At 45.0% G+C, this 23,411-nt stretch overlaps 1 protein-coding gene across 3 annotated transcripts in view; it reads right to left on the bottom strand.

Moving 5' to 3' along the window:
* DEPDC1 (DEP domain containing 1) overlaps window positions 1-23,411 on the bottom strand; it is a 324,213-nt gene that overhangs the window by 150,127 nt on the left and 150,675 nt on the right. For all 3 annotated transcript variants that reach the window (XM_069641927.1, XM_069641928.1, XM_069641929.1), the window contains exon 7: window positions 5,966-6,106. In XM_069641927.1, coding sequence (XP_069498028.1) covers window positions 5,966-6,106 — 141 coding nt within the window. The remainder of the gene's footprint in view (window positions 1-5,965; window positions 6,107-23,411) is intronic.

The raw sequence follows: 23,411 nt of genomic DNA, 5'->3' as shown, positions 1-23,411 counted from the left end.
GACAAGGCAAAACTAGTGGAAAAGAAACTAAATAAGGTTGTCGTTCAAGCAACAGTGAAGGCACTGGCTCAGGGGGGAAAGGACAGGAGATACTTAAATTGGGAATGCCACAACTGCAGCACTATGGGGTGGAGTACAGGGACAATGGGGTCGGGTGGGGGCGGGGGGGAGGGGGAACAGTGGCAATATGAAGGAGCACCAAGGGGAAAAGGAGGATTTCGAGGAGCAAGTGCAGGAGGCTTTGGGGGGGGGGGGGGGTATAGGGCCCCGGGGCGGAGGATTGGGAACATCACAGTGCTGGTATTGTGGGAAATGGGGACATTTCGCAAGGGAGTGCAGGAACAGGCCTGGGATGAGATTTAATTATGGGCCATCACCTCCAGGGCAGGGATTCCAAGGACCTCAAGGAAGGAGACAACAGCAATTTGGGCGAGGGGGGTCAAAATTGGCAAAAGCAACTACAACAGGGTGAGGGAACACAGTTTAACAGAATGGCAGGGGGGGAACAGGCGCCCCATTGCAAGGAGCTACAATGACGGGCAGCCAGTACAAATAAATATTCTGATTAGGACAGCACAGAACCAACTCGCATGTCCAATCCTATTGATAACCGCACACCCACCAAGGGCTCCTCATCAGGAGGAGGAAATAGGAAACTGACAATTTATATTTACAGTAGATTTAGGTGCAACTAAATCATGCATCATGGAGGGGAACTTTCCATTATCAGGTAAAACTCTTTGTATGCATGGATTTTCTGGAGCTATTTCTACAGTTCCATACACTGAGGAGCTGGATATAAAAGTGGGAGGGGAGGTAGTCCCCTTGTTATATTCAGAGAGTTCCCCTTTGAACTTGTTTGGTAGGGTTCTGCTCAATACAATAAATATAACTATTATTCACAGATCAAGGGCTAGTGTGTTCCACTCCAGGGATCTGTGTAACTAAAGCAATGATATTAATCAAAGCAGTAGCATGGGAGTCAATAGTACATGGGGTTCCTGTGGTCCAAGATATATTTTCATATGGTATTAAAGGTATTAGTAAATGCAGTGCCTCAAATTGTAACAAAGTGTTGGCAAGTACCTACAGATTTTATTTTCCAACCCATGGAACCACCCGAGATGGTGGCAGGGACAATAATGTCATTAGATTTACAAGAACTAGTAGTGATTGGAACAGACCAGGACGGGTGCGAGTGGCGCACACTATTATGTATAGACCTAACAGTACAATTGAAGAAAATTACTGATGGAGTTATTCAAGGACAGCGAGTAAAATGGGGAGATTATTTTGGAAGTGTAGTGTGAAGTGTAGGGAGGTACAGCGCCCCCTGATGGCAATGGTGACCCAGTCGTTTTTATTTTTTGAGGGGGACATTTGATATGTGCCAGCATAATTAAGGACTGTTAATCCACATGATGTTGGGTTACGGAGAGCTTTGACCCCAGTACAGATTACATTGAAGTAAGATGCTTGGCACAAATCATCCAGTATATGGATCATCAGTGGGATGTAGTGAAAATAAATCAGTACAGGAGGGATTCTGTTGCATGATTTTAATTGATGTCTCACAAAAGGGTACAAGGCAGATAAAAAGAAGCTATAATACTGCCAACAGGAGGGAATATACTTGGGACAACTCAGTTTTGTAATGGGGAAAATGATCAGATAGGGTGGCGGCAGTACGCACCGCCCCAAGGCCCAGTACTGTGAATGAAATGTAGCATTTTTTTGGGCTTATGTAATTATTGTAGGGCATGGACCCTAGACTACGCAGCCTACACAAGCCCACTGTTACAAAGTCTCAAGGAAGGACAGAGGACTTAAAAGCACATTTGAATGGACTGACAAAATGACTAGACAATTTGAGGACTTAACTATTTGCACGGCTCCCGTTTAAGCAACTCCGGATAGATATAGATATATTTATTTATTTTCCCATTCTGATGAACGGCTCATGCATTGAGGGAAGGAGACATTATGTGTTGATGGGTCATAAATAATGGACAAGGGGACGGGACGGAAGCACAAAGGGGCGGTAGTGGCGTGCGGTAAAGGGGGGAGAAATAGTGACCACCCCTGCAGAAAGCAAGACCATAGTTCCATACACAGCATTGCCCATATTACAACTGGACCATTATTATCTGGGGAACTGATCAGCCCCAGGTTTAAAGGTCCATATGAGGTGTTCTGTACTCCTCTCGCCGTACGTATGAAGGAGTTAGATATTGGGTGCATCCCTCAGATGTCCTAAGAGCACCCGAGACAAGACAAAGTTTATTAAGACATTTTTGATGATCCATGCCAGGGTGGTGTGCAGTGGCACACGCCTGCTTTTTTCATTTCTTTTCTATATTATTTTTTTTTTGAAGGTCCAGAACCCAGTCGGCCCTGCTGGAAAAATGGTCTCTCTGTCTCTCTTGCTTGATAACCTTTTTTCTCCTCTCCAGGAACGTGAATATAGTTGCTATTTAGTCTAGACATGTAGTAGTAGTATGTTTTGTATGACAGTGGTCATGGTTGTTGGGGTGGATGAAAGTAGGTTTGTTATATGGGGTGACCATATGAAGGGGCTGGGGTGGACAGTTGGAAAATAATGTTAGTATAAATATATGAACCAAAAACACAATGAAACAAACACAATGACAAAATGTCTCACTTTTTGCCGGCCACCCCTACAAGTTTTCTTAGAGGAATGAAGCAAGTATGAATGACGTATAATTTACAAGGGGTTGGGCTTTGACACTATTTCTGACATCCTGATATGCGCATTGCAGGAAGGAAATCAATGAAAGATGTTACGTGTGTACACTTATCCCGCACACATCAGGGGCTCCTAAGGTTTTTAGTTCCACATCCAGTCCCAATTACAGAGTCACACTGCTTGGTTCATCTTGCACTATACAGGATGAAGGGCTCAATCCAGGCACATAGTGTGCAGTTGAACATTGATCTAGTCCCAGCGTTATGCAATGGCAAGACAAAATACCTCCAGTGTCTACAAGGACCATATTTCTCCTTGGGAGGTTACTCAAATGACAAATGGCAGGACACCACAGTGATGTGCCTGGCAGATGGGCTGATCAAGTACAACGGAGAAGGAATATCCCAAATAGAGACTATGTGTTCGCAAATATAGTCCCAACACATCACAAGGCTGACACAGATTGCAACAATAAGGAAGCCAGTGCGAATAGATAGAGCCAACAATGTTGAACTTTATTTTAGGAACGAAGGAACAGTTCCTGGTGGCGCAAACAGTGCAACCACACTCTTGGGATCCCTGGTATGACGAAGGGTACAGCAGCAGTGATGGATTACTACTGGGTTTGTGGCCAAAAAACCTACCTGCAACTCCTACAATCTTGGAGGCAAGTGTTCACTGGCCACCCTGCACTCAGTGCTACTAGCAATCCAGGAAGAGCACCCGATGGGAGACGAAATGCTTGTTGAGGTGCCAACAGCCACTCTTGCACCTAAAGAAGCAGAAAGAAGCTTGCAGATCACAAGAATTTGGTATGGTGCCAGAAAAAAAAAAACATGTCAACGGCCAGGAAGAAAGAAGAGCGCAAAATGTCTCAAAAGACTGCTCAGAGGAATACCTGACGAATATCAGCTTTTTAGCTTATCAGAGACTTTCTTTTACATCTTTTTTGGCTCCTGGGATACAAGAAGCTGCTACACTTTTCTACCCCCGGAGGATGCTGACAATGGGTCACTATCCCACGTCATCAAGGCGGTGCACGATCTAGGTGTTCAAATGAAGAAAGAAGGTGGAGTTCAGAACGCAGATTGGCGATCGCTTGCCTTTGATTGGGTCCTGTCATGGCTGAAGGCAGCAGTGAAAATACTGGTTCTTTGAACGTGTTCTTGGTTCTCTTCTGCACATGCCAATGGGCTCTCTGATGTGTTCCTATAGCCCCCAATAGTGCAAAGATGATGGTATTAGTTGGGGGGGGATCTAAACACCTTGCCATAAAATAAACAGCAAAACTCAAACTAATATTTCTGGGGTTATAGATATGTCGGGTGGGGATGAGTTTGTTACTGTAGAAGTAACAAAAGGGGGGGAATGTTGGGAAGGAGCCTAGTGCTTTTCTCCATTCCAAGTTTTCAAAGCGCTTTAGAATTAGGCAAAACTGTTAACTGTTTTCTAAGCACTACAAGAGTCCAGGAGGGAGGAGGGTCACTAAAGATAGGTAGGATTTAAACATAAGGCACACATTTATTTAAATGGATATATTTGCAAAACTGTTCAATTGTAGTTAGCTTTGCTTACAGCACACAGTGAATACAGTCTGTGCTAAAAATAGACTACATGCATTGCGACACCGAGGCTAGCTCTCTCAGAGAACACGAAGTGGCTGAGCAGCTGTTCCTGCTCATCAAAAGCCCATGCAGACTAAGAATAGGAGTGTACAGAGTCAATGCATGACATACAGAATCATGAAAATTGGGTTTAAAAGAGATTGTAGGACAACATAAAAATATGAGTAAGATGTGTGGAGTAGGAATGAAAGTTAGTTATAAAAATGTTTAGTTTTTACTGGGGGCTAGGCCTCAAATTTTGGAAAGATCTGCAGGGCTGCAGTGTGTATCTATGTAAGGTATTAATATGTTAAGTAGCATGACTGCCAGGAATTGCTGATGAAGAAAGGAATACTTTACAGAATCCCTTGAAAGGAGAGAAGGACAATTTTGGATATGCCCTGCCGACAGAATGCTGGTCATAATGGCAGAGTCCTCGGTCATTCACCCCAATCCTCATCTTTGTAAAGATTAAAGTGTGTTATCTCTTGTAAGATAGACTCATGGCCGCAATTCCCTAGGGGGTTGTATTTACTCTGGTTTGAGTGTGATCAGGGAGTACCCCAATATTTAAGGGGTACAATTATGGCCTACCGTTCACAATTCCTGGATAATTACAGAATCTAAGGTCACCTCTGGGGTGAATTCAAACAGATATTATAATTATATTACTAAATGTAATCTACATCAGGGCAGGATTAGTGCAAACAAAAACATTTGTTTGAAAAATTTAAAAATCGCAAATCAAAGGGTAAATCCTGAGTCAGTTCATAGAGCGACAGTCTAACGGAGCAATTATACAAAATGAAAGTGTAGGCTGACAATTCCATTTCTCATAGTACACTTCAATGATGCCCTTACTGCAAACAATCTCTACGTATGCAAAGCCCACGTGTACATGAAATCATACAGCAGGTTTGTCACTTTAAATAGATTTTTTAACATTTGTCAGTAATATCTCAAAGTGCATTTGTCTTTTCTATTATCCAATACAATTCGAATGTAAACTTTGCACATGTATGACTTGTGGGAATGCCGCCCACTTTCACTCGTATATAAGGTTTCCTTTCTGTATCCGAGCCAACTAACTAGTCTCTTCCACCATGGCTAAACAAACCCAGCCTTTGAAGAATCATCCCAATTAATAACACCAGTTGAAGACATTACTGATCAGTTAAGTCAGCACTACATATTTTTCTTTGAGGCAAGGCTTGAAACATGTTTTGATGCACTAGTCCAATATTTGGTACTATGCAAGTACTACACACTAACTCTTACATGCATTGCCTATATGCATTTCCGGAAAATCTAGCCCAATTCACCATTGTTCTTAGTCCATTCCCTTATATGGCACTCCGTACCATGCCTGCATCCAACTGTACACAGTGTCTCTTTGCAACACCCTTTGTCAAGCATTTCACATCGTTCAATGTCAGGGAACTGATGCTCATACTATACGACCATGCAGAACATTTGATAAAGACATCAACTTTCATCCAATTGTTAAGAACAGGCTTGGATGGAAACTTCTTTTCAAGTAGCACAACCGCGCAAATGTCTATGGAGTTTCAATTTGAAATCATTCCAATGTTTGTCTACAAAAGAGCAGTGATAGGAGAAATATAGCACTTATTCATATAACAAATATACATACCCAATATGTTGACAAAGAGTTCATAATATTGAAAAGTAACTAAAGGTTCAGGAAGGTTCAAAAAATAATCTGCAATAGTTCGGAACACGTCTCGTTCAAACCCAACATAAGTTGGTTGGCTCATGTCATTGCTTCTAGGCCCTAGAAAGAAGAGACACAATTAGAATCCTGCAGACCAATGAAAAGCATGGTATACAATGAAGTCCATCGTATTAATAGTTTCTGAATCAGGATACTATTGCCCAATACACACGAAACCTCCAAGAATACTATATTTTTACTGCCAGCTTTGCGCAACACAGGCCCAGAGTCTTGTATAGCAGAAGGTGAAAGTAGACCCAAAGACATGCAGGACGCACAGTGTGGTGTTTACAACATGAGCACATTGTGGGTAAAGAGAAGGGAGCAAGGTGATTTTGGAAGCAGGAGCAGAATGGTTTCAGTTCCTTCATGATATCTGTTGGCGGCTGGCTGAGGGTCTGTTGGAGAAGGCCCTCCCACTGCTGGCATGCACTGTATCACATTGGTGTCCGTATAGCATTCACACCCTTCAGGCAGCCTGGGGTTGATTTTCAATAAGTTGGTCTAACTTTCATAGGGTTGTATATATATATATTGGACAAGGAGTTGAACTTGGTAGAGGGGGCGGGGCTGAAGAGATAGCCAATGTAGGTTCTTCAATTTGGGGGTGATGTGGTCAGGCAGATCAGGCATGCTACAGCATTATAGATGGGCTTCAGTGGGAAAGAGTTTGGGTGTAGGAGGCAGAGTAGTAATAAGTTGTCCCATCAATAAATAAAGCCGGAGAGGGGGGCGGTGGGGGGGCGGGGGGATTTGAAATGAGGAGCGGTTTGTACTTTTTCCAAAAGGGTTGAAGCTCGAGACATTTTCCACCCAATGAGGTGGTGGAGGAGACGCTTGGGGCGGATGTTAAATAACACCTCCCCTAATTGGGGTATATAGTACAGTTTGCTGCCACTGGGGACAAATGTGTTCCTTGACGTCTTCAGTTCAATGTAAACTTTGGATGTGCAGATAGAGTCTAGGGACAAGTGTAGACTGTTCAAGGAACCAACTGATAGCTAGAGTCAAACTCATTTGTCATTGGCATACTGCACTGGTTTGGGTTTACATCTGGTCTGTACAGTAGGATGAAATATTCAGGGATTCAGTGACTAACAAGCAAATGAGTGCAGAGAATGAATCAGTACACGCATTCTGCGTGTTGCTGGTTAAAATTGCATCCGTGAATCAGTCGAGTGCATGGACAGTGCCTACATTTCCAATCTGCCCGGTTTGCGGTGCATGGTGCCAGAAAATAAACCTAATGCCAAAACTGATGGACATCTTATACCTACTATATGTATTGTATTTGGTTATTTATATAGCACTCTTTCCCCACTTATGTGGCCGCAATGCGCTTTCTGGTAGGAATGCCCTCTGTGACCGTAGTCAAAGTGGTGAAAAATTCTAAGGGGTTTAGTTTAGGAGATGCGTGTGTGTGCATTTTGCCGTTCTGGGAATTAGGCGGTTGGCTAGGCTCGACTAAGCAGCCCGAAGAGAGGCCAGGCACGTGGGTGGGCACTGTTGATGGTTTGCGAAAGATGGCTATTGTATAGCGAGTCGATGTGTGGCCAGCTATACAGAGTTCCTTTCAGATGGTAGTCGCTGTATGCTAGTGGCAGAGTTGTTTTAGGTAAGTTAGGTGTTTCAGTTAGGACGGCCATATGTGTTCAACCAGATGTGCTTAGCCATAGCAGTATTCTATGGTGCATGGTTGCATGGCCATCCATGAGGCCTGTGTCCACACTAGTGGTGTGTAGAATAGCGTAGGGTTGGAAGTTATTCGGCTGGAGGTTTCACAATATAATAGGACGAGAAAGGGACTAAAAACCTAAATTTGGGATTCGTGTATTGTTGGAGAGGGGGCTAGTTTTCACGCTACAATAGGTTTCACAACACAAAAGGACGAGATGTGGGCCACGGCCAGATTCGAGAGCTGCGTACACTGGGAGAGAGGCCCAAGTTTCACAATGCAGTTGGAGTATAAGATTACAAGGAACAACACACCTAGATTTGAGAATCCTGTATAGTGGGAGAGAGGCCCAGTTTCACAAAGCAGTTTACATAAAGGGTGAAAACAGCTAGATAATGCTGCAGTCCGGTCTAGATGGGACACAAGCCAAATATTCACCATTTGAACTACCTGTGGCAATGTCCAACATTCACAATCCAGTCTGGTTGTTAAGCTGGTTAGTTTTGACATCATGGACTGAGGGATTTTAAGTGCAAGTAGAGTGGCAGTGCAGTAATTGCTGTACTCCCCACCTGTGCCACACCTACCTTGGTAGTTACTGCTGGTTGACGGCTGGCCACTGGCTTCCCCTGCTGACACCTGCAGACACTTTCTTGAGCCGCCCTTTTCCTTCGGGGCTCTTAACCGGAGCGGCTGCCGGGCAGAGGGCTGCCCGGGTCCGGTCCAGGATAAGGAGGGGTTGACCAATCAGGGCCAGGGGTAGGGTGCAGGAGGCAGGACATGAGAGGGAAGCTGGAACGGGGACCACGAGGGTCGCTCTGGGTGAAATCTAAGCTCCATGATGCATTAATGGGGCAGGGGCAGCACAAAACTAACACTTGCCTGAAAGGCCAGGATCTAAATAGCTCAGGAAGCCTGAATGCTGGGGGTTAGCCCCTGCAACACATGTGCCGATTCAATCAGACCATCCAGCTATTTTGTGCTCGCAACAATAAACTGCAAAAGGTGTAATTTACAAATATGTAGCAGAATTCCAGCAATGGCACCACATGTTATTTTTTTTTTTAAGTAAAAATAGTCCAAAGTGAAAACTACTAATTTAGGCCTTCAATGTCTAGATCACTCCCATGGTCATTGTTTTAACCCCACCCACATACACACACACACACACACACACACACAGAATTGTGTGGAGCAGTTATCCGAGGCCAGCAGGGAGGTGGGGCTGCTTGCAGAGAAGCTAGCCCAGAAAGGAGAGTACAACAACCAGCAGAAGGAAGAGGTCAGCAAACTCCTGGCACAAATCGTTGACCGGCAGCATAAGTGCCACAGTGAATACGCATCCCAGGAAAGAACTGTTTCCGTCCCATTCCTTATGCTAGTGTGCGTCTTCCTAGGCTTGTGCCCAGAACGACCCCCTTCCCCACCACCATGGTCACTACGAGCCAGTCATAGGCCGTGCATTTTATCTATATCAAGCCGAGTACCTTTGCCATTTAAATTCCAGGCAGTAGGTAAGCGTTGTGGCCCTGGTGCCCCTCTGAGACTTGTTGGCCTTATAATATCAATTTGTTTCCCCAACGTGACTCCCTCGCCCCCCTCCCTAGGGTTACACTCTACTTAGGTTCAGGTATCACATATACAGGCAAGAGCTTCGTGGGTACACACAAGTAGTTAAGTCCATGGGAGAAACATCCACCAGCCCCCTCAATCTAGGCCAGGCTCATTCCAACTGACATGCACAGAATCTCCAGGGGCATTCACAACACAACATTCCAAAGGTAAGTATTCCAGCAGGCACACAGACTCCCAGGCATTCATGCACGGGGAAAGCGAGGGAGACCAACATACACAACAGTAAGCATTGTGGCCTTGGTGCCCCTCTGAGCCTTACAATATCAATGTGTTGCCCAGTGCGGCCCTTGCGCCCCCAATGCCCCCCACAACAGCCCTTGTCCCTCCCAGCCACCCCCAAGACTCCCTCTTCCTGGTCCTGTCCTGCCTCGGCCCCCAGGATCAGACTGGTTCTGTTGCTCCTTTAATCTACACCCGTCCTTGGCAGCCCAGCTATCCATGCGACTAAGGGTCCCAAGGCAAAGAACAGCTCCTAAAGCTCCAGGTAGCGTCTGCAGGGGAAGCAAGAAGCCAGAAGCCATCAACCAGCAGCAACTGACAAGTTAGGCAACAGCCAACACTGTTCCCCATAAACGACTCCACCTTTCACACTAGCCCATAACTTTTACATTATATTAATTAATCTCTCACCGCTAACACTAGCTCTCTACTACACATAGCACACCACTTCAATACATACATGGCGAGAAGGAAAACATCCAAAGACATTTTTCTGCAGGTGTTTCATTAGCTGCTGTACTTTGAAACTTGGGTATTTTGCCCCACTGTACAGGTAACTATCTAGATGTGTTCTAATTAATTACTGTACATTTAAACTTAACCACCCCTTTAAAGAATTAGCCCGCCACCCCCTACAGTAAATCTACAATCCTATCAAGCCTGGGACCATCTCGCCCCCCTCCTCTCCCTTACTCGCTCCCCAAGATAATCCAGCTGTAGGGTAAAGGCTTCCCTAGCCACTCCTCCCGGCAACCTTCCCACCTCTACCAAACAACCACCCCACATATTAAACCACAAGATCACTCAGTGCACACAGTTATACCTATCATCAAAAAACGCAAGAAAGCAAAGAATTGTAACAACTCCAATCCAAGTGTTGCACGTGGGCTACCACCCCTGCAACCTAAATGCAAACAAACTTTTAAACCAGCTTACTCCCAAGGTCTGCAATATGTCACAAAAAAGAACAGGACAACGCAAAAGAAAAAAAAAGGAGAAGGAATAAACCAGATAGAATCACACCACGTCGCAACTGTGGAACACACCCTGACAAACTCAGTGGGCAACATAACAAACATCAGGAATAGAGAAGTATTTATACCCAACACCGTAGTTCGCGACTGACCACCCACCAGAACAAATCACTATCAACAATGCTAGACATAGCAATAACCTATTATAAGTGCACAGAAAGACCAGAATCACCCAGAAGGAATAAAAACAAAATAGACGCCCTCACTCCATACATCACAAAAACATGGGGACACCTCCATCAACTACAACAAAATAAGAGGAACCGGAAGAAATCAAACCCAATACACAACCGAGCAGACCTACTCAACGACGATAGACAGCACTGAACTACCATCACACCCAGAGAGCAATATGGGAGCAGACCAACGCGACAATAGCAAGACAAATGCGGTAATAAAACCATACCTAAAATATCCAGTTACCCAAGATCAATGTCCAAGCATGCGACAGAGCTACGACCTAGGAGACGGCGGTATTGGCATCCTATTATTCCTCCCTGAAACATGTTTAGACAACTACAAAATCAGACTCCACAGCTGCCTACCAGACAACTTCAAGTGCTCAAAAGGTAAACCGAAAAAAATTTTTAAAAATTTAAAAAAAAAAAAAAAGGTGGAGGGCTTGCAGTAGCATACAAGGAACACCTGAAAATACAAAATAAAAACTGATTATTCATTCGTCATTATTCACTTGACAGTAAACCCCAAAACAAATCTCAAATTCATACTGGTTTACAGATCGACATACGGCGCAACATTCGTTGACAACTTCATAGACGCCATCACCAACCTAGTCATCAAACATCAACACCTGGTAATCCAATCAAGGACTTCAACATTTGGTTTGAAGAAGAAAACAAACAGAAAAATCGCCAATCGAGCAACTCAACACAATGAAACTACGTTGGATGGTTAAAGGGGCAACACACACTGGACGCAATCTTTACCAACAAAACCCTTATCACCACGGCACCACCGATACTCTGGAGCGACCAGCTCATCTTTCCATTTGTGATCATGCTACCAACTAAAGCAGCTGAACGGCCAAAACAGCCAACTATCGTAAAAAGAAACTGGAACGCCATCAAAAGTTAGCAACTTAATAGAACAATTTGAACTCACAAAACCCACTACCACGTGCCTGGACGAAAACGACCGATTAAAAAAACAGAGCTACTTCATAAATGGGTTGCCGAAACAAGCAACAGCATTTCCCCAGAAAAACCTTCCACCCCCCCATCACGAAAGAGCAATGGCAAAATGATTTACTCCCCTTTTCAATGCCATGAAAAGGAACAAGAACCTCAAACTAAAATAAATCACAATACCAACAACAAATCCGATCGTACAAAAAAGGAAATTCAAAAAGCCAAAAAGAAATATGACAACCGAATCGCCAAAGCCACCGACACCCATAAAGAACTGTTCAGAATTAGGAACAGGAACCACTCCGGTAGCACCACAGAAAATGTGCAACGACCTCACAGACCACTTCAAAAATAAAATTAGCAACATCCATCGAATCATACAAAGCAGACCAGTCAACCAAAACGCACAACCCACCACACCAACCGTGGAACCACAGAACAAACTCCAAACCTTCCCCCATTAATATCAGTAGAGACATTAGTCAAGCTGTTAAGACAACAATAACGCAGGCTCTTCCGTGGACCCCGGCCCTCCAGACATCTACAATCCTAACACAGGGAACATCATTGGAATGCTAGAGAACCTCTTTAAGATGCACTTGCAACAAGAAGCACCACGATAATTCAAATCGGCATACATCAAATCACTCCCCAAGGACACGGCAGGCGATGTGGAATACCTCTCCAGCTACAGACCTATGTCAAACATTCCCAACCCAGCAAAACTGCTAGAAACCTATATCTACAAACTAACATAGGATCACGCAGAAAAATAGCAGTTGCTGGACCAGGCACAAGTCGGCTTTAGAGTCACGAGAGTGACCGAGACCGCACTCCTATCTGGGATGGCCTAAAGACAAACACAGACTGGACACAATCTGCCTTGATACTACTCGACCTCTCTGTAGCGTTCGACACAGTCAGCCATGACATCCTCATCAAGAGACTAGAAGAAATAGCAATAACCGATCCGGCCCTGCTCTGGATTAAATCACTCCCAACTGATAGAACGGAAACTGTTTGGATAAAACCCTTCAAATCCACTCCATAAAACACTGACTGGAGTACCACAATGATTGTCCCTATCCCCACTGCTCTTCAATATTTAGCTGACTCCATTAATCAAGCTCATCAAAAGACACACCCTTACCTGAAACTACGCAGACAACGCAAAAATATATAAAAAAAAAAAAAAAAATCGAAGATGCAGAGAACAACGCTGGAAGAAGGTCCAAGAACTCAACGAATGGATGAGCACAAACCGCCTCAAACAACCCAGGAAAGACGGAAATCATGGTTTTATCTAGAAACCAGGAACAATCATATCCCCATGTGCCAGAGAACCAAGAACAGCACCCACACCATCGAAAATAGGTTTTAAAAAATCTTGGCATCCGAACAACGCACTAACACTAGAACCACAAGTAAACGCAATAATCAAGAAATGCTTTTTCTCCTATACGGTAAAATAATCCTACCATTCCTCTCCTTCAGTCATAAAACACTGACCATCATCCTCATGATGAGAATAGACTATACCAATAGCCTTTACCTCAGAATGCCAGAACACCAACTGAAGAAACTACAATGTATCACAAATGCACCAGCCAAATTTCTCAAACTATCACGAAGGGACCACATCACCCCAGCGCTAGAAATAATACACTGGCTGGCATTCAAACAGCGAATCACGTTCAAAAAGATGTGCACAACGCACAGAGCAATCCATGGCCAAGGAGCAGAATTCCTACAAAAGAAAATAACCAGTTACCTACCGACAAGAACACTCTGATCAAGCAATGACATCCGCCTGGAACCACAAGCATACACTAAACTTGGGGGGGGGCAAGTGGGAATACTCATTTTCCCACCTGGCAGCAAAAACTTGGAATAGCTTTCCAAAAGAAAAGCCGCAATACGAAGGATTACCTAAGAATCAGAAAATTCCTCAGAACCAGATGGAAACTAGAAGAACAGACACCAGTAAAAATAAAATGCGCCACAACAAGTGCAGAAGGAAGGAAGAAGCTGGGGAGGGAGCTCAGAATATACGCACTCCCAAGCCCAACCCCATCACCTAAGGGACAGGCACAGTAGCTGCAGACGAAGCAGCATTAACAAATAACTGGCACCCAGGAGGACAGGCAGCACCTGTAATTCGGGCAGAGGAACCCGCCCTAGCAGCTGAGGGAGGCGATGGCAGGCACAACCCTGGACGGCCTAAGAGTAAATTCCCCACTACCATACCCACCGCAACCCAAGGGGGAGGGGTGGCTTTTACTCCCTTCCTGCCCACAGACCACTAGACCGTTAGAGACCCACCGCCACTATCCGCAGAACCCAGCACGTGACAGAGGTCAGAAGCAACGAGGTAATATAAGCCCCACTAACCCAACCGCTAAACCTCAACTGTCGTCTCGGCATACACCTCAAACGCTAAGCAAACAAGACATCCTTGCAAAGCAATCCGCATGCACTTAACACATTGCAACAACAAAACAATAAACGCATAGTCCAGCACAACAGCACACAGGAGTCTATTGATCTATAAACAGCACCCATGCTCAGCGAACGGTGTTAACCGAACTGAAGCCGTCAATAGGACATCTTGCTTTACCTTTGTCCCGCTATGCCCCACTAACCCACCCGATCCTCTTACCTTTCAGAACTGCCAGGGGACCACTCCTGTGGCGATAGTTCATGGTATGAATGTCCTTTAATGTTTACATTACCATTCATGATTTAAACGGATAAACCAAGTCTGTAAAATCATGTTTTCAATCAGGACGTGGAATAGGAACATTCACAATGGATTTCTAGAAGTTCAGTAACTACAAATTACTATTTAAACTAAGCATAACAGGACAATTTTTACAGATTTGTGCTGCAAAATTCCTTTATTTTACGCGGATGATCTAATATGATTTGATTGTACGGCCTGCAGCGCATGATCACCGTGGTAGAAACGCATGCAAAGGAGAACTACAGGATAATAAACCGACTAAACAAAAACAAGGTGTCTAAGCAAGGGCAGTCTAAAAAAATAACCTTTTTGTCTGGTACCTCGAAACAGAATTGGAAAGGCCAAGAGTTTTCATATTTTGGTTTCCCCGTAAAAAGCAGTGGTCATGGAAAAAACATGGAAAAATGGCTGGCCGTAAAAAAATTATATGGAGTGTCGGGGAGGACAAAATATCAAAGGCTTTCTTGAAGTTTACCGTTTAAGTATTGTTCCCACTATTCTATACTCGCTTGATTCTCTCCCCAGTACGCATGTAGAACGGAGGGCAAATTGCTCCATACAATTAACCTGCCAAAATCAGTACTGGTCGAGTCATTAAGACCAGAGTACGGGCTGTGCCCACTAAAACCAGTATGACATACATTGCTATATGCTAAACTGCTGAGTACAGACTGCAACTCAAATACCGTACTAAAATTCCTGGGTGATGGCATGGATAACGACCGGAAAAAGGTCCATCGAGGACCTAAAAACTACAAAAACCTATCTTGCAGCACTTGACATCGATCCAGACATTTTTGTATCTTTGAAGCGATAAGGAAAACAAACTAAATTGAGGGATAGAGCCTTAAATATAAACCCCATAAAAAGAAACGATAAGGAATACTCTTAGAGTTTCCCTTATTATAGGCCCTGTAGCTACTTGACCAAGATCTGCTCCATTGAACTTACGATTCATGTTGTATTTAAGACGGAACCTCCTTCCTACTAACAAATATGTTGGAATGTGGCAGGCAAAAAAAAAACCTCCATGGATTATGACAACCGTTGTAGCCACATCTTAACTGCCTGCACTAATTTGGCTGAATGCTATATTAAATGCTACTCAAACTATGAAAATAACATGGATAGTATCCTTCATGACAAGTTTTAGTCAATGCGATGTGGAGCCCAATCAATAGTTATGACTGCTGCTGCTTTTGGAATATGGAACGAATTGGGAAAAAATAAAAAAAAATAGGATGGGGCAAACCTGATTGTAGTACTAGGAAAATCGTAAATTGAAGTTCATTGATGGAATTTGTATACACAATGTTTTATTAAAGTGTTATATATAAGTTTTATATATGCGAGTGATTTTGTTTAAGAGGACAATGGCGCAAGTTGAAAATTTAAACTGTCGGTATTGTAAGAGTTCTTGCCAAGTGGAAACCTCGGAGCATCTGGTAATGAACTGTGAAGTTCGGAGACCCGAGCACTATTGCTAGATTAACTCTGATGGACAAAATCAACTCACAATTGGGGAATGGTGGAAGTGGATGTTAATTGGTGATTAGCCCAGGTTGGTTATTGCTGTGATGAAAATGCTTGATGCTGTGCTATCCAATCAGGGGGTTGGGGGGAGTGAGGGGGATAAATGGAATTTTGGATGGATGCTGATTTTAACGGTCTAACGGTCTGTCCTGACATTTTTTGGGGGATTAGTGGAATGTAACTGCTTTAGATCGTCGATGATATTTGGAATTGAAAGTTTAAAGGTTCATTTTTGGTAGAATGGATTTTGTTGTAGTTTGTGGATTTTTTTTGGAACTGAAATGTTAAAGGTTTATTTTAAGTTAATGATGGTTTTATACATATTTGACTTTTAACCAATAAAACAAAAAATATGTGAGTTTTTATACCTATGTGGATTATTGTTCTTTGACTGTATGTGCTTAAAGGTTTGTAAATGAATCTAAAATGCACAATAAAAAATGATTCCTTTCTTGCTGCCGCAGAAATTTGAAATGTATCAGAATATCTCGGGGAGGGGGGTCTTTTCAATTCCCTCGCTTGCAGACATTTGGTTAAGCTATTTTACGAGTCCCACTGAATGAGGTGCTTCACTCGGATCAGAATGAAGAAACTGATCATTTTAATTCACATCATTTTCAACATATGAAAACGGCGCCATCTAGTGGATGTTTTCAGAAAACGTGCAAAGCTGCACATGCAACCAATTTGGAGCGTGTAATGGCAGTCCCTTTAGCAGTTGGTCTGGGGAATCAGAGGGATGTCCTGGGGCGCCAGACCCTTTGAAAAGAGATTAAGGAAACTGATTTTAATAGAAAATCTACTTATATTTTAAACATCCTTTTGGCCCCCTAGGGAGCCAACCCCTAGGTTGGGAAGGGGCGCCGGAAACAACATTTTTACTCAAGGGGGCGCTCGGTATGAAACCGTTTGAATACCACCGCTCTAATCATTAGGCCAGGTTCCTCCGTTTACAGCTTGGCAGCTACTTCCCTACCGCTGCCAAGTCTAGTCAAAAAAGCATGTAAAGAAAGTAGGACTGAAGCCCATATGTAGCATGGGGAAACTTGGAATTTCGGTACACGCCAGTGTTGTATTATCCAAATAAAAACTTTAATTATCGTTTGGGTCATCAGCTTGTTGTTGCACACTTTGTTCACTGTTATTTTAAAAACAGGCAATAAGCTAAATGAAGTTTGATTAGAACAAAAAGGTAGAATAAATAGTTGTCAATCATCTGTAGTGTGTCAAGCATCTTGTTTTAAAATACACGCGTAGCCCATCGCAAAGTTACAAGTTCCAGGTAAATTTGGAATTTGACATGTAAAAGGGTCACTGAAGAGGCCTTATCCACGCAGGCCATTAATCGCTCCCTCACGGGCAGCACTTGACAAAACAAAGCAACGGACTACCATGGGCGTATGGATGGAAGTCATGACAGCATAAGACGCATTGATGAGCTCACTAACAGCTGAACAGAGCCTCCTTCCTCCCCCCCCCCCTCCCCCTCCGCTCCCAAGCCCAGCCGAGTTCAGAAACCTGAATGGGCTCCACAAGTGAAAGGGTGCAAAACCCCACACTCTTCCACAAGAGTCTCTGGTGACAGGAGAGCAGCATTAGATGGAGGGCGTGCATGAAGGGGGCTCAGCTCGCGGTCAGTTGTTTCAGCCCACGTTCAGAGCAAGCAGACTGGCTCGCTCGGCAGGTGCTAATGACATTTAAAAGGGAGTAACTAGCTGGAGGTGGGTCGAAAGTTTGGATCAAAGAACGCCATAATACTACTAACATGTAAACACTAGGGCTGTACTGAATGTATTATTCAGCCGAATAGTTTGTCCAAGTATTCGGCCAGAGCCAAATAGTTTTAAAATAAAATATGGAGTTGGCGAGGGCAAGGGCCGGCGACCACTGCCTCCCCCCACCACAATTGTAGCATGGGGTCGGGGGCCTTGCCCTGGTAGCCCTCATATTTTGTATTTTGAAACGCTGTACAACCGGGGTAGCCAGGCCTTGCCCCAGCTGCCCCATATTCTTTTAGGTTACCTTGGATGCCGCCGGGGCAAGGCACAATGACACCCGCCCCCAAGCAACAATTTCAGGGGTCGCCAAGTCTTGCCTTGGTTTCTCCCACAGCTTAATCTATTTGCTGCATTAACGTGCAGGGGGGCATCAGGGCAAGACCTAGTGAACCCCTAACAGGGGCGGGGAGGTGGGAAGAGGGTTTCCTGGACTCAGGGCTGGGGCAGGCTGCAGCCAATCGCTGCTGCAGTCTGTCCCCGCTTTCTACGATTCGCCATCTCACTCAAACACAGATAGCTAATCATAGAAAGTGGACTGGACTTCAGCTTCAAGTAAGCATTGAAGTAGTATTCGGCCGAAAGTTAACATCTAGTTGTCAGCCGATATTCGGCCACATACTTAAAGCCGAACTTCGGTACACCCCTAGTACATACAAAGTATCATCTTTCCCAGCAAATAGGAGTTGTAGCTTATCAGGTCAACAGGTGGCTCAACTACCGTCCTACGGAAGCTCATCTAGGCGTAGCGCTCGCAGAACAGATTTGGTAAACCTATGTACTGCCTTCTAGCAATAGATACATACATGCCTCTGAGAAAGACATGAAGCGGCATTTAGAGATTCGGCACCAACAGAGGTACATTACTATGAACACATCTTTCCAATAAGTAGGAAAAGGCTGCCCTGAATCATGCCAAGAAAAGTTCAACCATAGGTTGCAGTCTTAAAAATTGGGGGTCTTTCATTTTATCAATATCAGATTCTAGACCTCTGGTGAAACCCACATTCCATCAACTTTGCTCTGCACAAAAAAATGGATCCATGTAAACAAGCAATATGGACGGTTTTGAGGGCCCTTTACGGTAAAGGACAAGCTGGAGGTGCCCACATTTCATGTATTGCCATCCCAAGAAGAGACGATGCAGAATCTAACATCTTGGGAAATGACAAAAGAATTTGTAATATGCAAATGAATAGTTACTACTTTTCGTATATACGGAGCAACACTGCAATATGTTAAAATCTGAGGAGTTTTCAAAGAGCATACACTAAAGTAAATAACTTCTATAGCTCTAGTTTTAAAACATAAGCCACACCAAGAGAATGATTTCCGAAGGTCACACACTAAGCAGTGAAGCTAGAATTTGAGTCTAGTTTGAAAGAGAAGCACTGGACCACATATCTTGTCAGCGGAGGATACAAAAATTAAATAAAATACAGTACAAAATAAAGCAACCGGACATCAATTCCTAGAGACGTTAAGTATGATCTTTGTTGCAAAGAATGTGAAGTGCCTAAAGAGCGAACAGACAGCATGGAAATCATTTAGAAAGGGGGCGACGAGTTGAATTGTCCTGTAGGAAGACAGATTTCAGTAGCCATCTGGAGCTGTAGGGCAATTTAAAATGCAATAGACCCCATCATTTCTTATCAAAGCAACATTAATGCTAAATGAGGGAGAGTTACTTCAGCTACCCATTCAGTTACCAAAGTAAAAGATGCGAGGCCCCAATACTAATGCCTGCCCAGGATACAGCGTCCTCAATAGCGAGAGGGGGCTGCAAGGTCTTGGCCAGCTGCACAGGCAGCGCATATCTTCTGGCAGCACTGAGGAGCAAGGGAGAATGCGAGAAGTGGTGCAACAGTGAGCAAGAAGACGCGCAGAGCGTGCAAGAGTACGAGAACATGCAAGTGCGAGAATCCGAGAACACGAGTGACCAAGAGACAGTGCAAGCAAAACACTAAAGTAAAGCTGCCAGTGAGCACAGAGGGTCAGCAAGAGTATGTGTGAGCAAGTGGCAGTGTAAGAGGACGCTGTGAAAGAACGTAAGCAGTGCACCCGAAGTTAGCAAGGATGAGAAGATGTGATAAGTGTACAAGGGGGGAGGCATACAAGGGCACAAGTGAAAGTGGGACAAGAGCAAGATCAAGAGCTTATAGAGAAGACAGTGGAGAGGAGACTATGCAGATATAGGCAAAAAATATCAATGGTGGCGATATACAGCTTGATTGAACAGAGCACGATAGAGATGAAAGGACTAGAAATATGATGGCGCTAGATATGTAGAGATGGATAGATTTCTCTCTCAACATTTTGTGGGGAGGCGGGGGGGGGGGGATAACAGATGAGGCACCGCTTTTGTAGGCCCTGGAGGGTCTTTCCTCTGCAGCGTACTGGTTGTTTGTGGGTAAGGCTCAAAGCATCCATTTACACTTCAGGATAGGTTGGACTGCCTAGGCGGCTTTAAAGGGTGGCTTGGGCCTACTGGTATTACTCTGTCTGCCTCTATAGTGTCAATATTTCCCTCTGGCACCTCCCTTTTGGTGCTTTCCTTTTTTTCAGATGTTGCCTCCCATCAGTTACTTCTGCATATTTGGTACCTTGTGTTCTGCTACCTTCACTTCAGTCAGCTGCCTCCCGATTTCCCCACCATCTTACTTCTGTGTCTTCCTCTCCTTCTCCCTCTGCTTCTACCTCCTCCTTGCTCACCGGCTGCAGTTTCCCTTCAACAGCCATGACTTCATTTGCATTTCTCCTTTTCATGGCTGCTACTTCCTCAAACTCTATGCCTCACGCAGTGATGCATATCTCCAGTTTCTGCCCACGGTTCTCCATCTTCCACTTTTGGCTATTCTCTCTCCCTCCCGTACCGTTTCCTGTTCCTTCACATCCCTTTCCCTGCTGCTTAACTGTCCTTCCATCTTAATACTGCCCGCTAGGCCAGCTCACGGACCTCTCCTCGTCCCACAACCCCATCTTATTTCTCTACTGCATCTGCCTCGGGCTGTTTCTGCCACTTGCTCTCTCATTTTATCAATAGATGCCATGCCACTGTAGACTAAATCAAACACGTTTCGAATCTTTGTTCAAGTTCGTTTGCTAAAGATTGAATAACTGCATAGCAGAGTGAAAGCACAGGAGGTACAGAAAATAGGATGTGGGGTCTGAAAGGTACTGTGTTTACAGGACAGGCCACATGAGCTTGGAGGCCAATGTGGTGGCCATCCCGGCGGAAGGAGGCTAGGCACGGCAAAACCAGCTCGAGAACAATAATAAAGGTTTTGCAGGCTGCCCAGCGCCCAGTTTTTGGGGAACAATAACTGTGCCAGGAGCCCATCAGAGTAGTCTGCCTCCTCGTCCCAGTACTTGCTCTGTGCGACATGCACAAAAAGGGTGAGACTTGCTGGGAATATTGCGTTTGCCAGCACAGCGACTACCCGGATGCAAGAGGAAGCAGGGTTTTTGTAGCAGTATTGAAAGCAGCAGCAAGTGTTCGGGTTTGCTCTGTCTTTTTTTGCTTTGTTCCTCCTATTTAGAGTAGGTTTTATTGATTAGTTCAGAAAGTTGTTTTAAAGTCGAATTTATAAAGGTTTTTCGTTAAACTAAACAAATTAACAATAAAAAAATAAAATAATGCAGCAGCAAGTGAAAAGGAACCTGTAGGGGGTTGACTGGGCAGCACAGAAGCGTACGCGTCACAGAAGAGTTGCATGGCTTGGCAGCACAGCTTCTGCCATCACGACTAACAAGGATCAGAGGAAGAAGGAAGAATGTACAGTGCCGAGGAGATGGCAGACCTACTGAGGAGGATCATAGCAGCCCCAAGAGACAAAGGCGGGATTGTCCAATAGCGCAAGTAACAGAAGGAGTAGGAAGGAGCGGTATTGCTGGAAGATGCAGAGGTTGACTACGTACCAGACACCCCAGAGAGTGGGTGGCCAGAGCACAAGGAGAACGAGACACTCGGAGGATTCTCTGAAGCACCAGGCAGACTGGAGGCCGCACCAAAAAGGAAAAGAGGTGACCGACCCGCCAGCAGCCAAGAGACCGCAAAGAGCCAGGAAGGCATCGGTGGTGGCAGCAGAAGCCAATGGCGAGATGGGAATCGCCAAAGCAGAGGCAGCAGGCGAATGCCAGAGCTAAGAAGTCGCTAGGGGCCTTAACGGTGCTGGCAGAGTAGGACGCACTGGGTGAGAGAATTGCAAAGATAGTAGAGATGCATTTAGCAAAAGCGCTGAAAGGATTGCATGAGAACTGGCAGGTTTTATAGTGCAAATGCCTGCAGGGACAACTACGGGTTGCAAGGGGGATCAAGTGTGGAAGGGAGCACACATAAAAGTGGTGGAACAAAGTTGGGCCCAGATAGGGGGAAGTATGCAGCCAATCAGGTGGGGAGGGGGGTCCAGGAGGGGAGTTGTGGGGGCGAAGGACACAGCAGCACCTAGTCGGTTGACCGCAGGCGAGGTGCGCAGCTCCCAAAGAAAGCAGGTGGATCTCTGAAATACAGGCAGTGTGCAGCACACGAACATAGCAGGGGGGATCTCGAATAAGGATGCAGCCGGTCCTCTACCGGTGGGGTTTCCAGGGGAAGCATGGGGGATTGAAAGGATGGGCACCCATGGGGTAAACGGGTAAGAAAACACACCTGCTTCAGCAGTAGAGGTTCAGAAGGGACCCGGGGTGTACACCCATGGCCACAAGGGCAGCGTACCTAGTGTGGCACGTACCTGTGGAAGTGAAAGCACAAATATGGATCAAGGTGTTTATAAACATTTTTACTTCACTCGAGATGGAGCAGGTAGGGTTGGACATAATAAAGTAGGTCAAGAAGGAGGATAACAGGAGAGATAGCAGGAAGAGAATGAGGAAGGAAGGAACATTAACTGGCTGTATGCCTTCAGGAGGTACACCTCCATTATTGTGAAGTACCCGAGTGACGTTGCTGCGCTAATAGTGTATGAGCAGCACATCCACAAGGCCAATGAAGAGTACGGAGGTGATTCTTGGCTCAAATTCTATGAGCTTCAGGTTAAAGATGCGAATGTTTCCCAGCATGAACTGGGATGAGGATGTGCCAGGATACATTCACACGATATATAGGAATGGCCACAAGAGCAGGCCAGTGGGGGAGCAGCAACCAGTTCAGAGTCAATACCCGGATTGGGGAATACGAGTTAGAGTAGCGAGAGAGGATGTGACTGGTCCAGGGGCAGCAAAGCGGGGAAAGGACACCACCTGTTGGAAATGTGAAAAAGGGTATTGGACATGGGGAGACAATTGCGAGGTCAGGCGTGCATGCAGCATATGTGGCGGACACCACATGACCACCCGGTGCAGAAGGAGCAACACGTCCTCAAGCAGAGGGACAAACGAAGCAGAAGGGAGGTGGAACCTCGAGAGGTAAACCGCCCCAACCCCCATCAAAGAAAGACACACGGCAGCCTCTGCTGAATTATGACAGAGTAGCATCCGAGATACTCTTGTGGGGCTGCCTCAGGGAGGGTGACGTAGAGCTGCAGGGGAAGGAGATGGCCATTTTGCTAGTAGGTCAAATACAAATCGGGCAAGAAAAGGGCAATGGGTCAGGAGGAGTGGAAGGA

This window comes from Ambystoma mexicanum, chromosome 1q (assembly GCF_040938575.1).
Source record: "Ambystoma mexicanum isolate Mex_15411 chromosome 1q, UKY_AmexF1_1, whole genome shotgun sequence".
Lineage (NCBI taxonomy): Eukaryota > Metazoa > Chordata > Amphibia > Caudata > Ambystomatidae > Ambystoma > Ambystoma mexicanum.
This window is presented reverse-complemented; position numbering and strand designations above follow the sequence as displayed.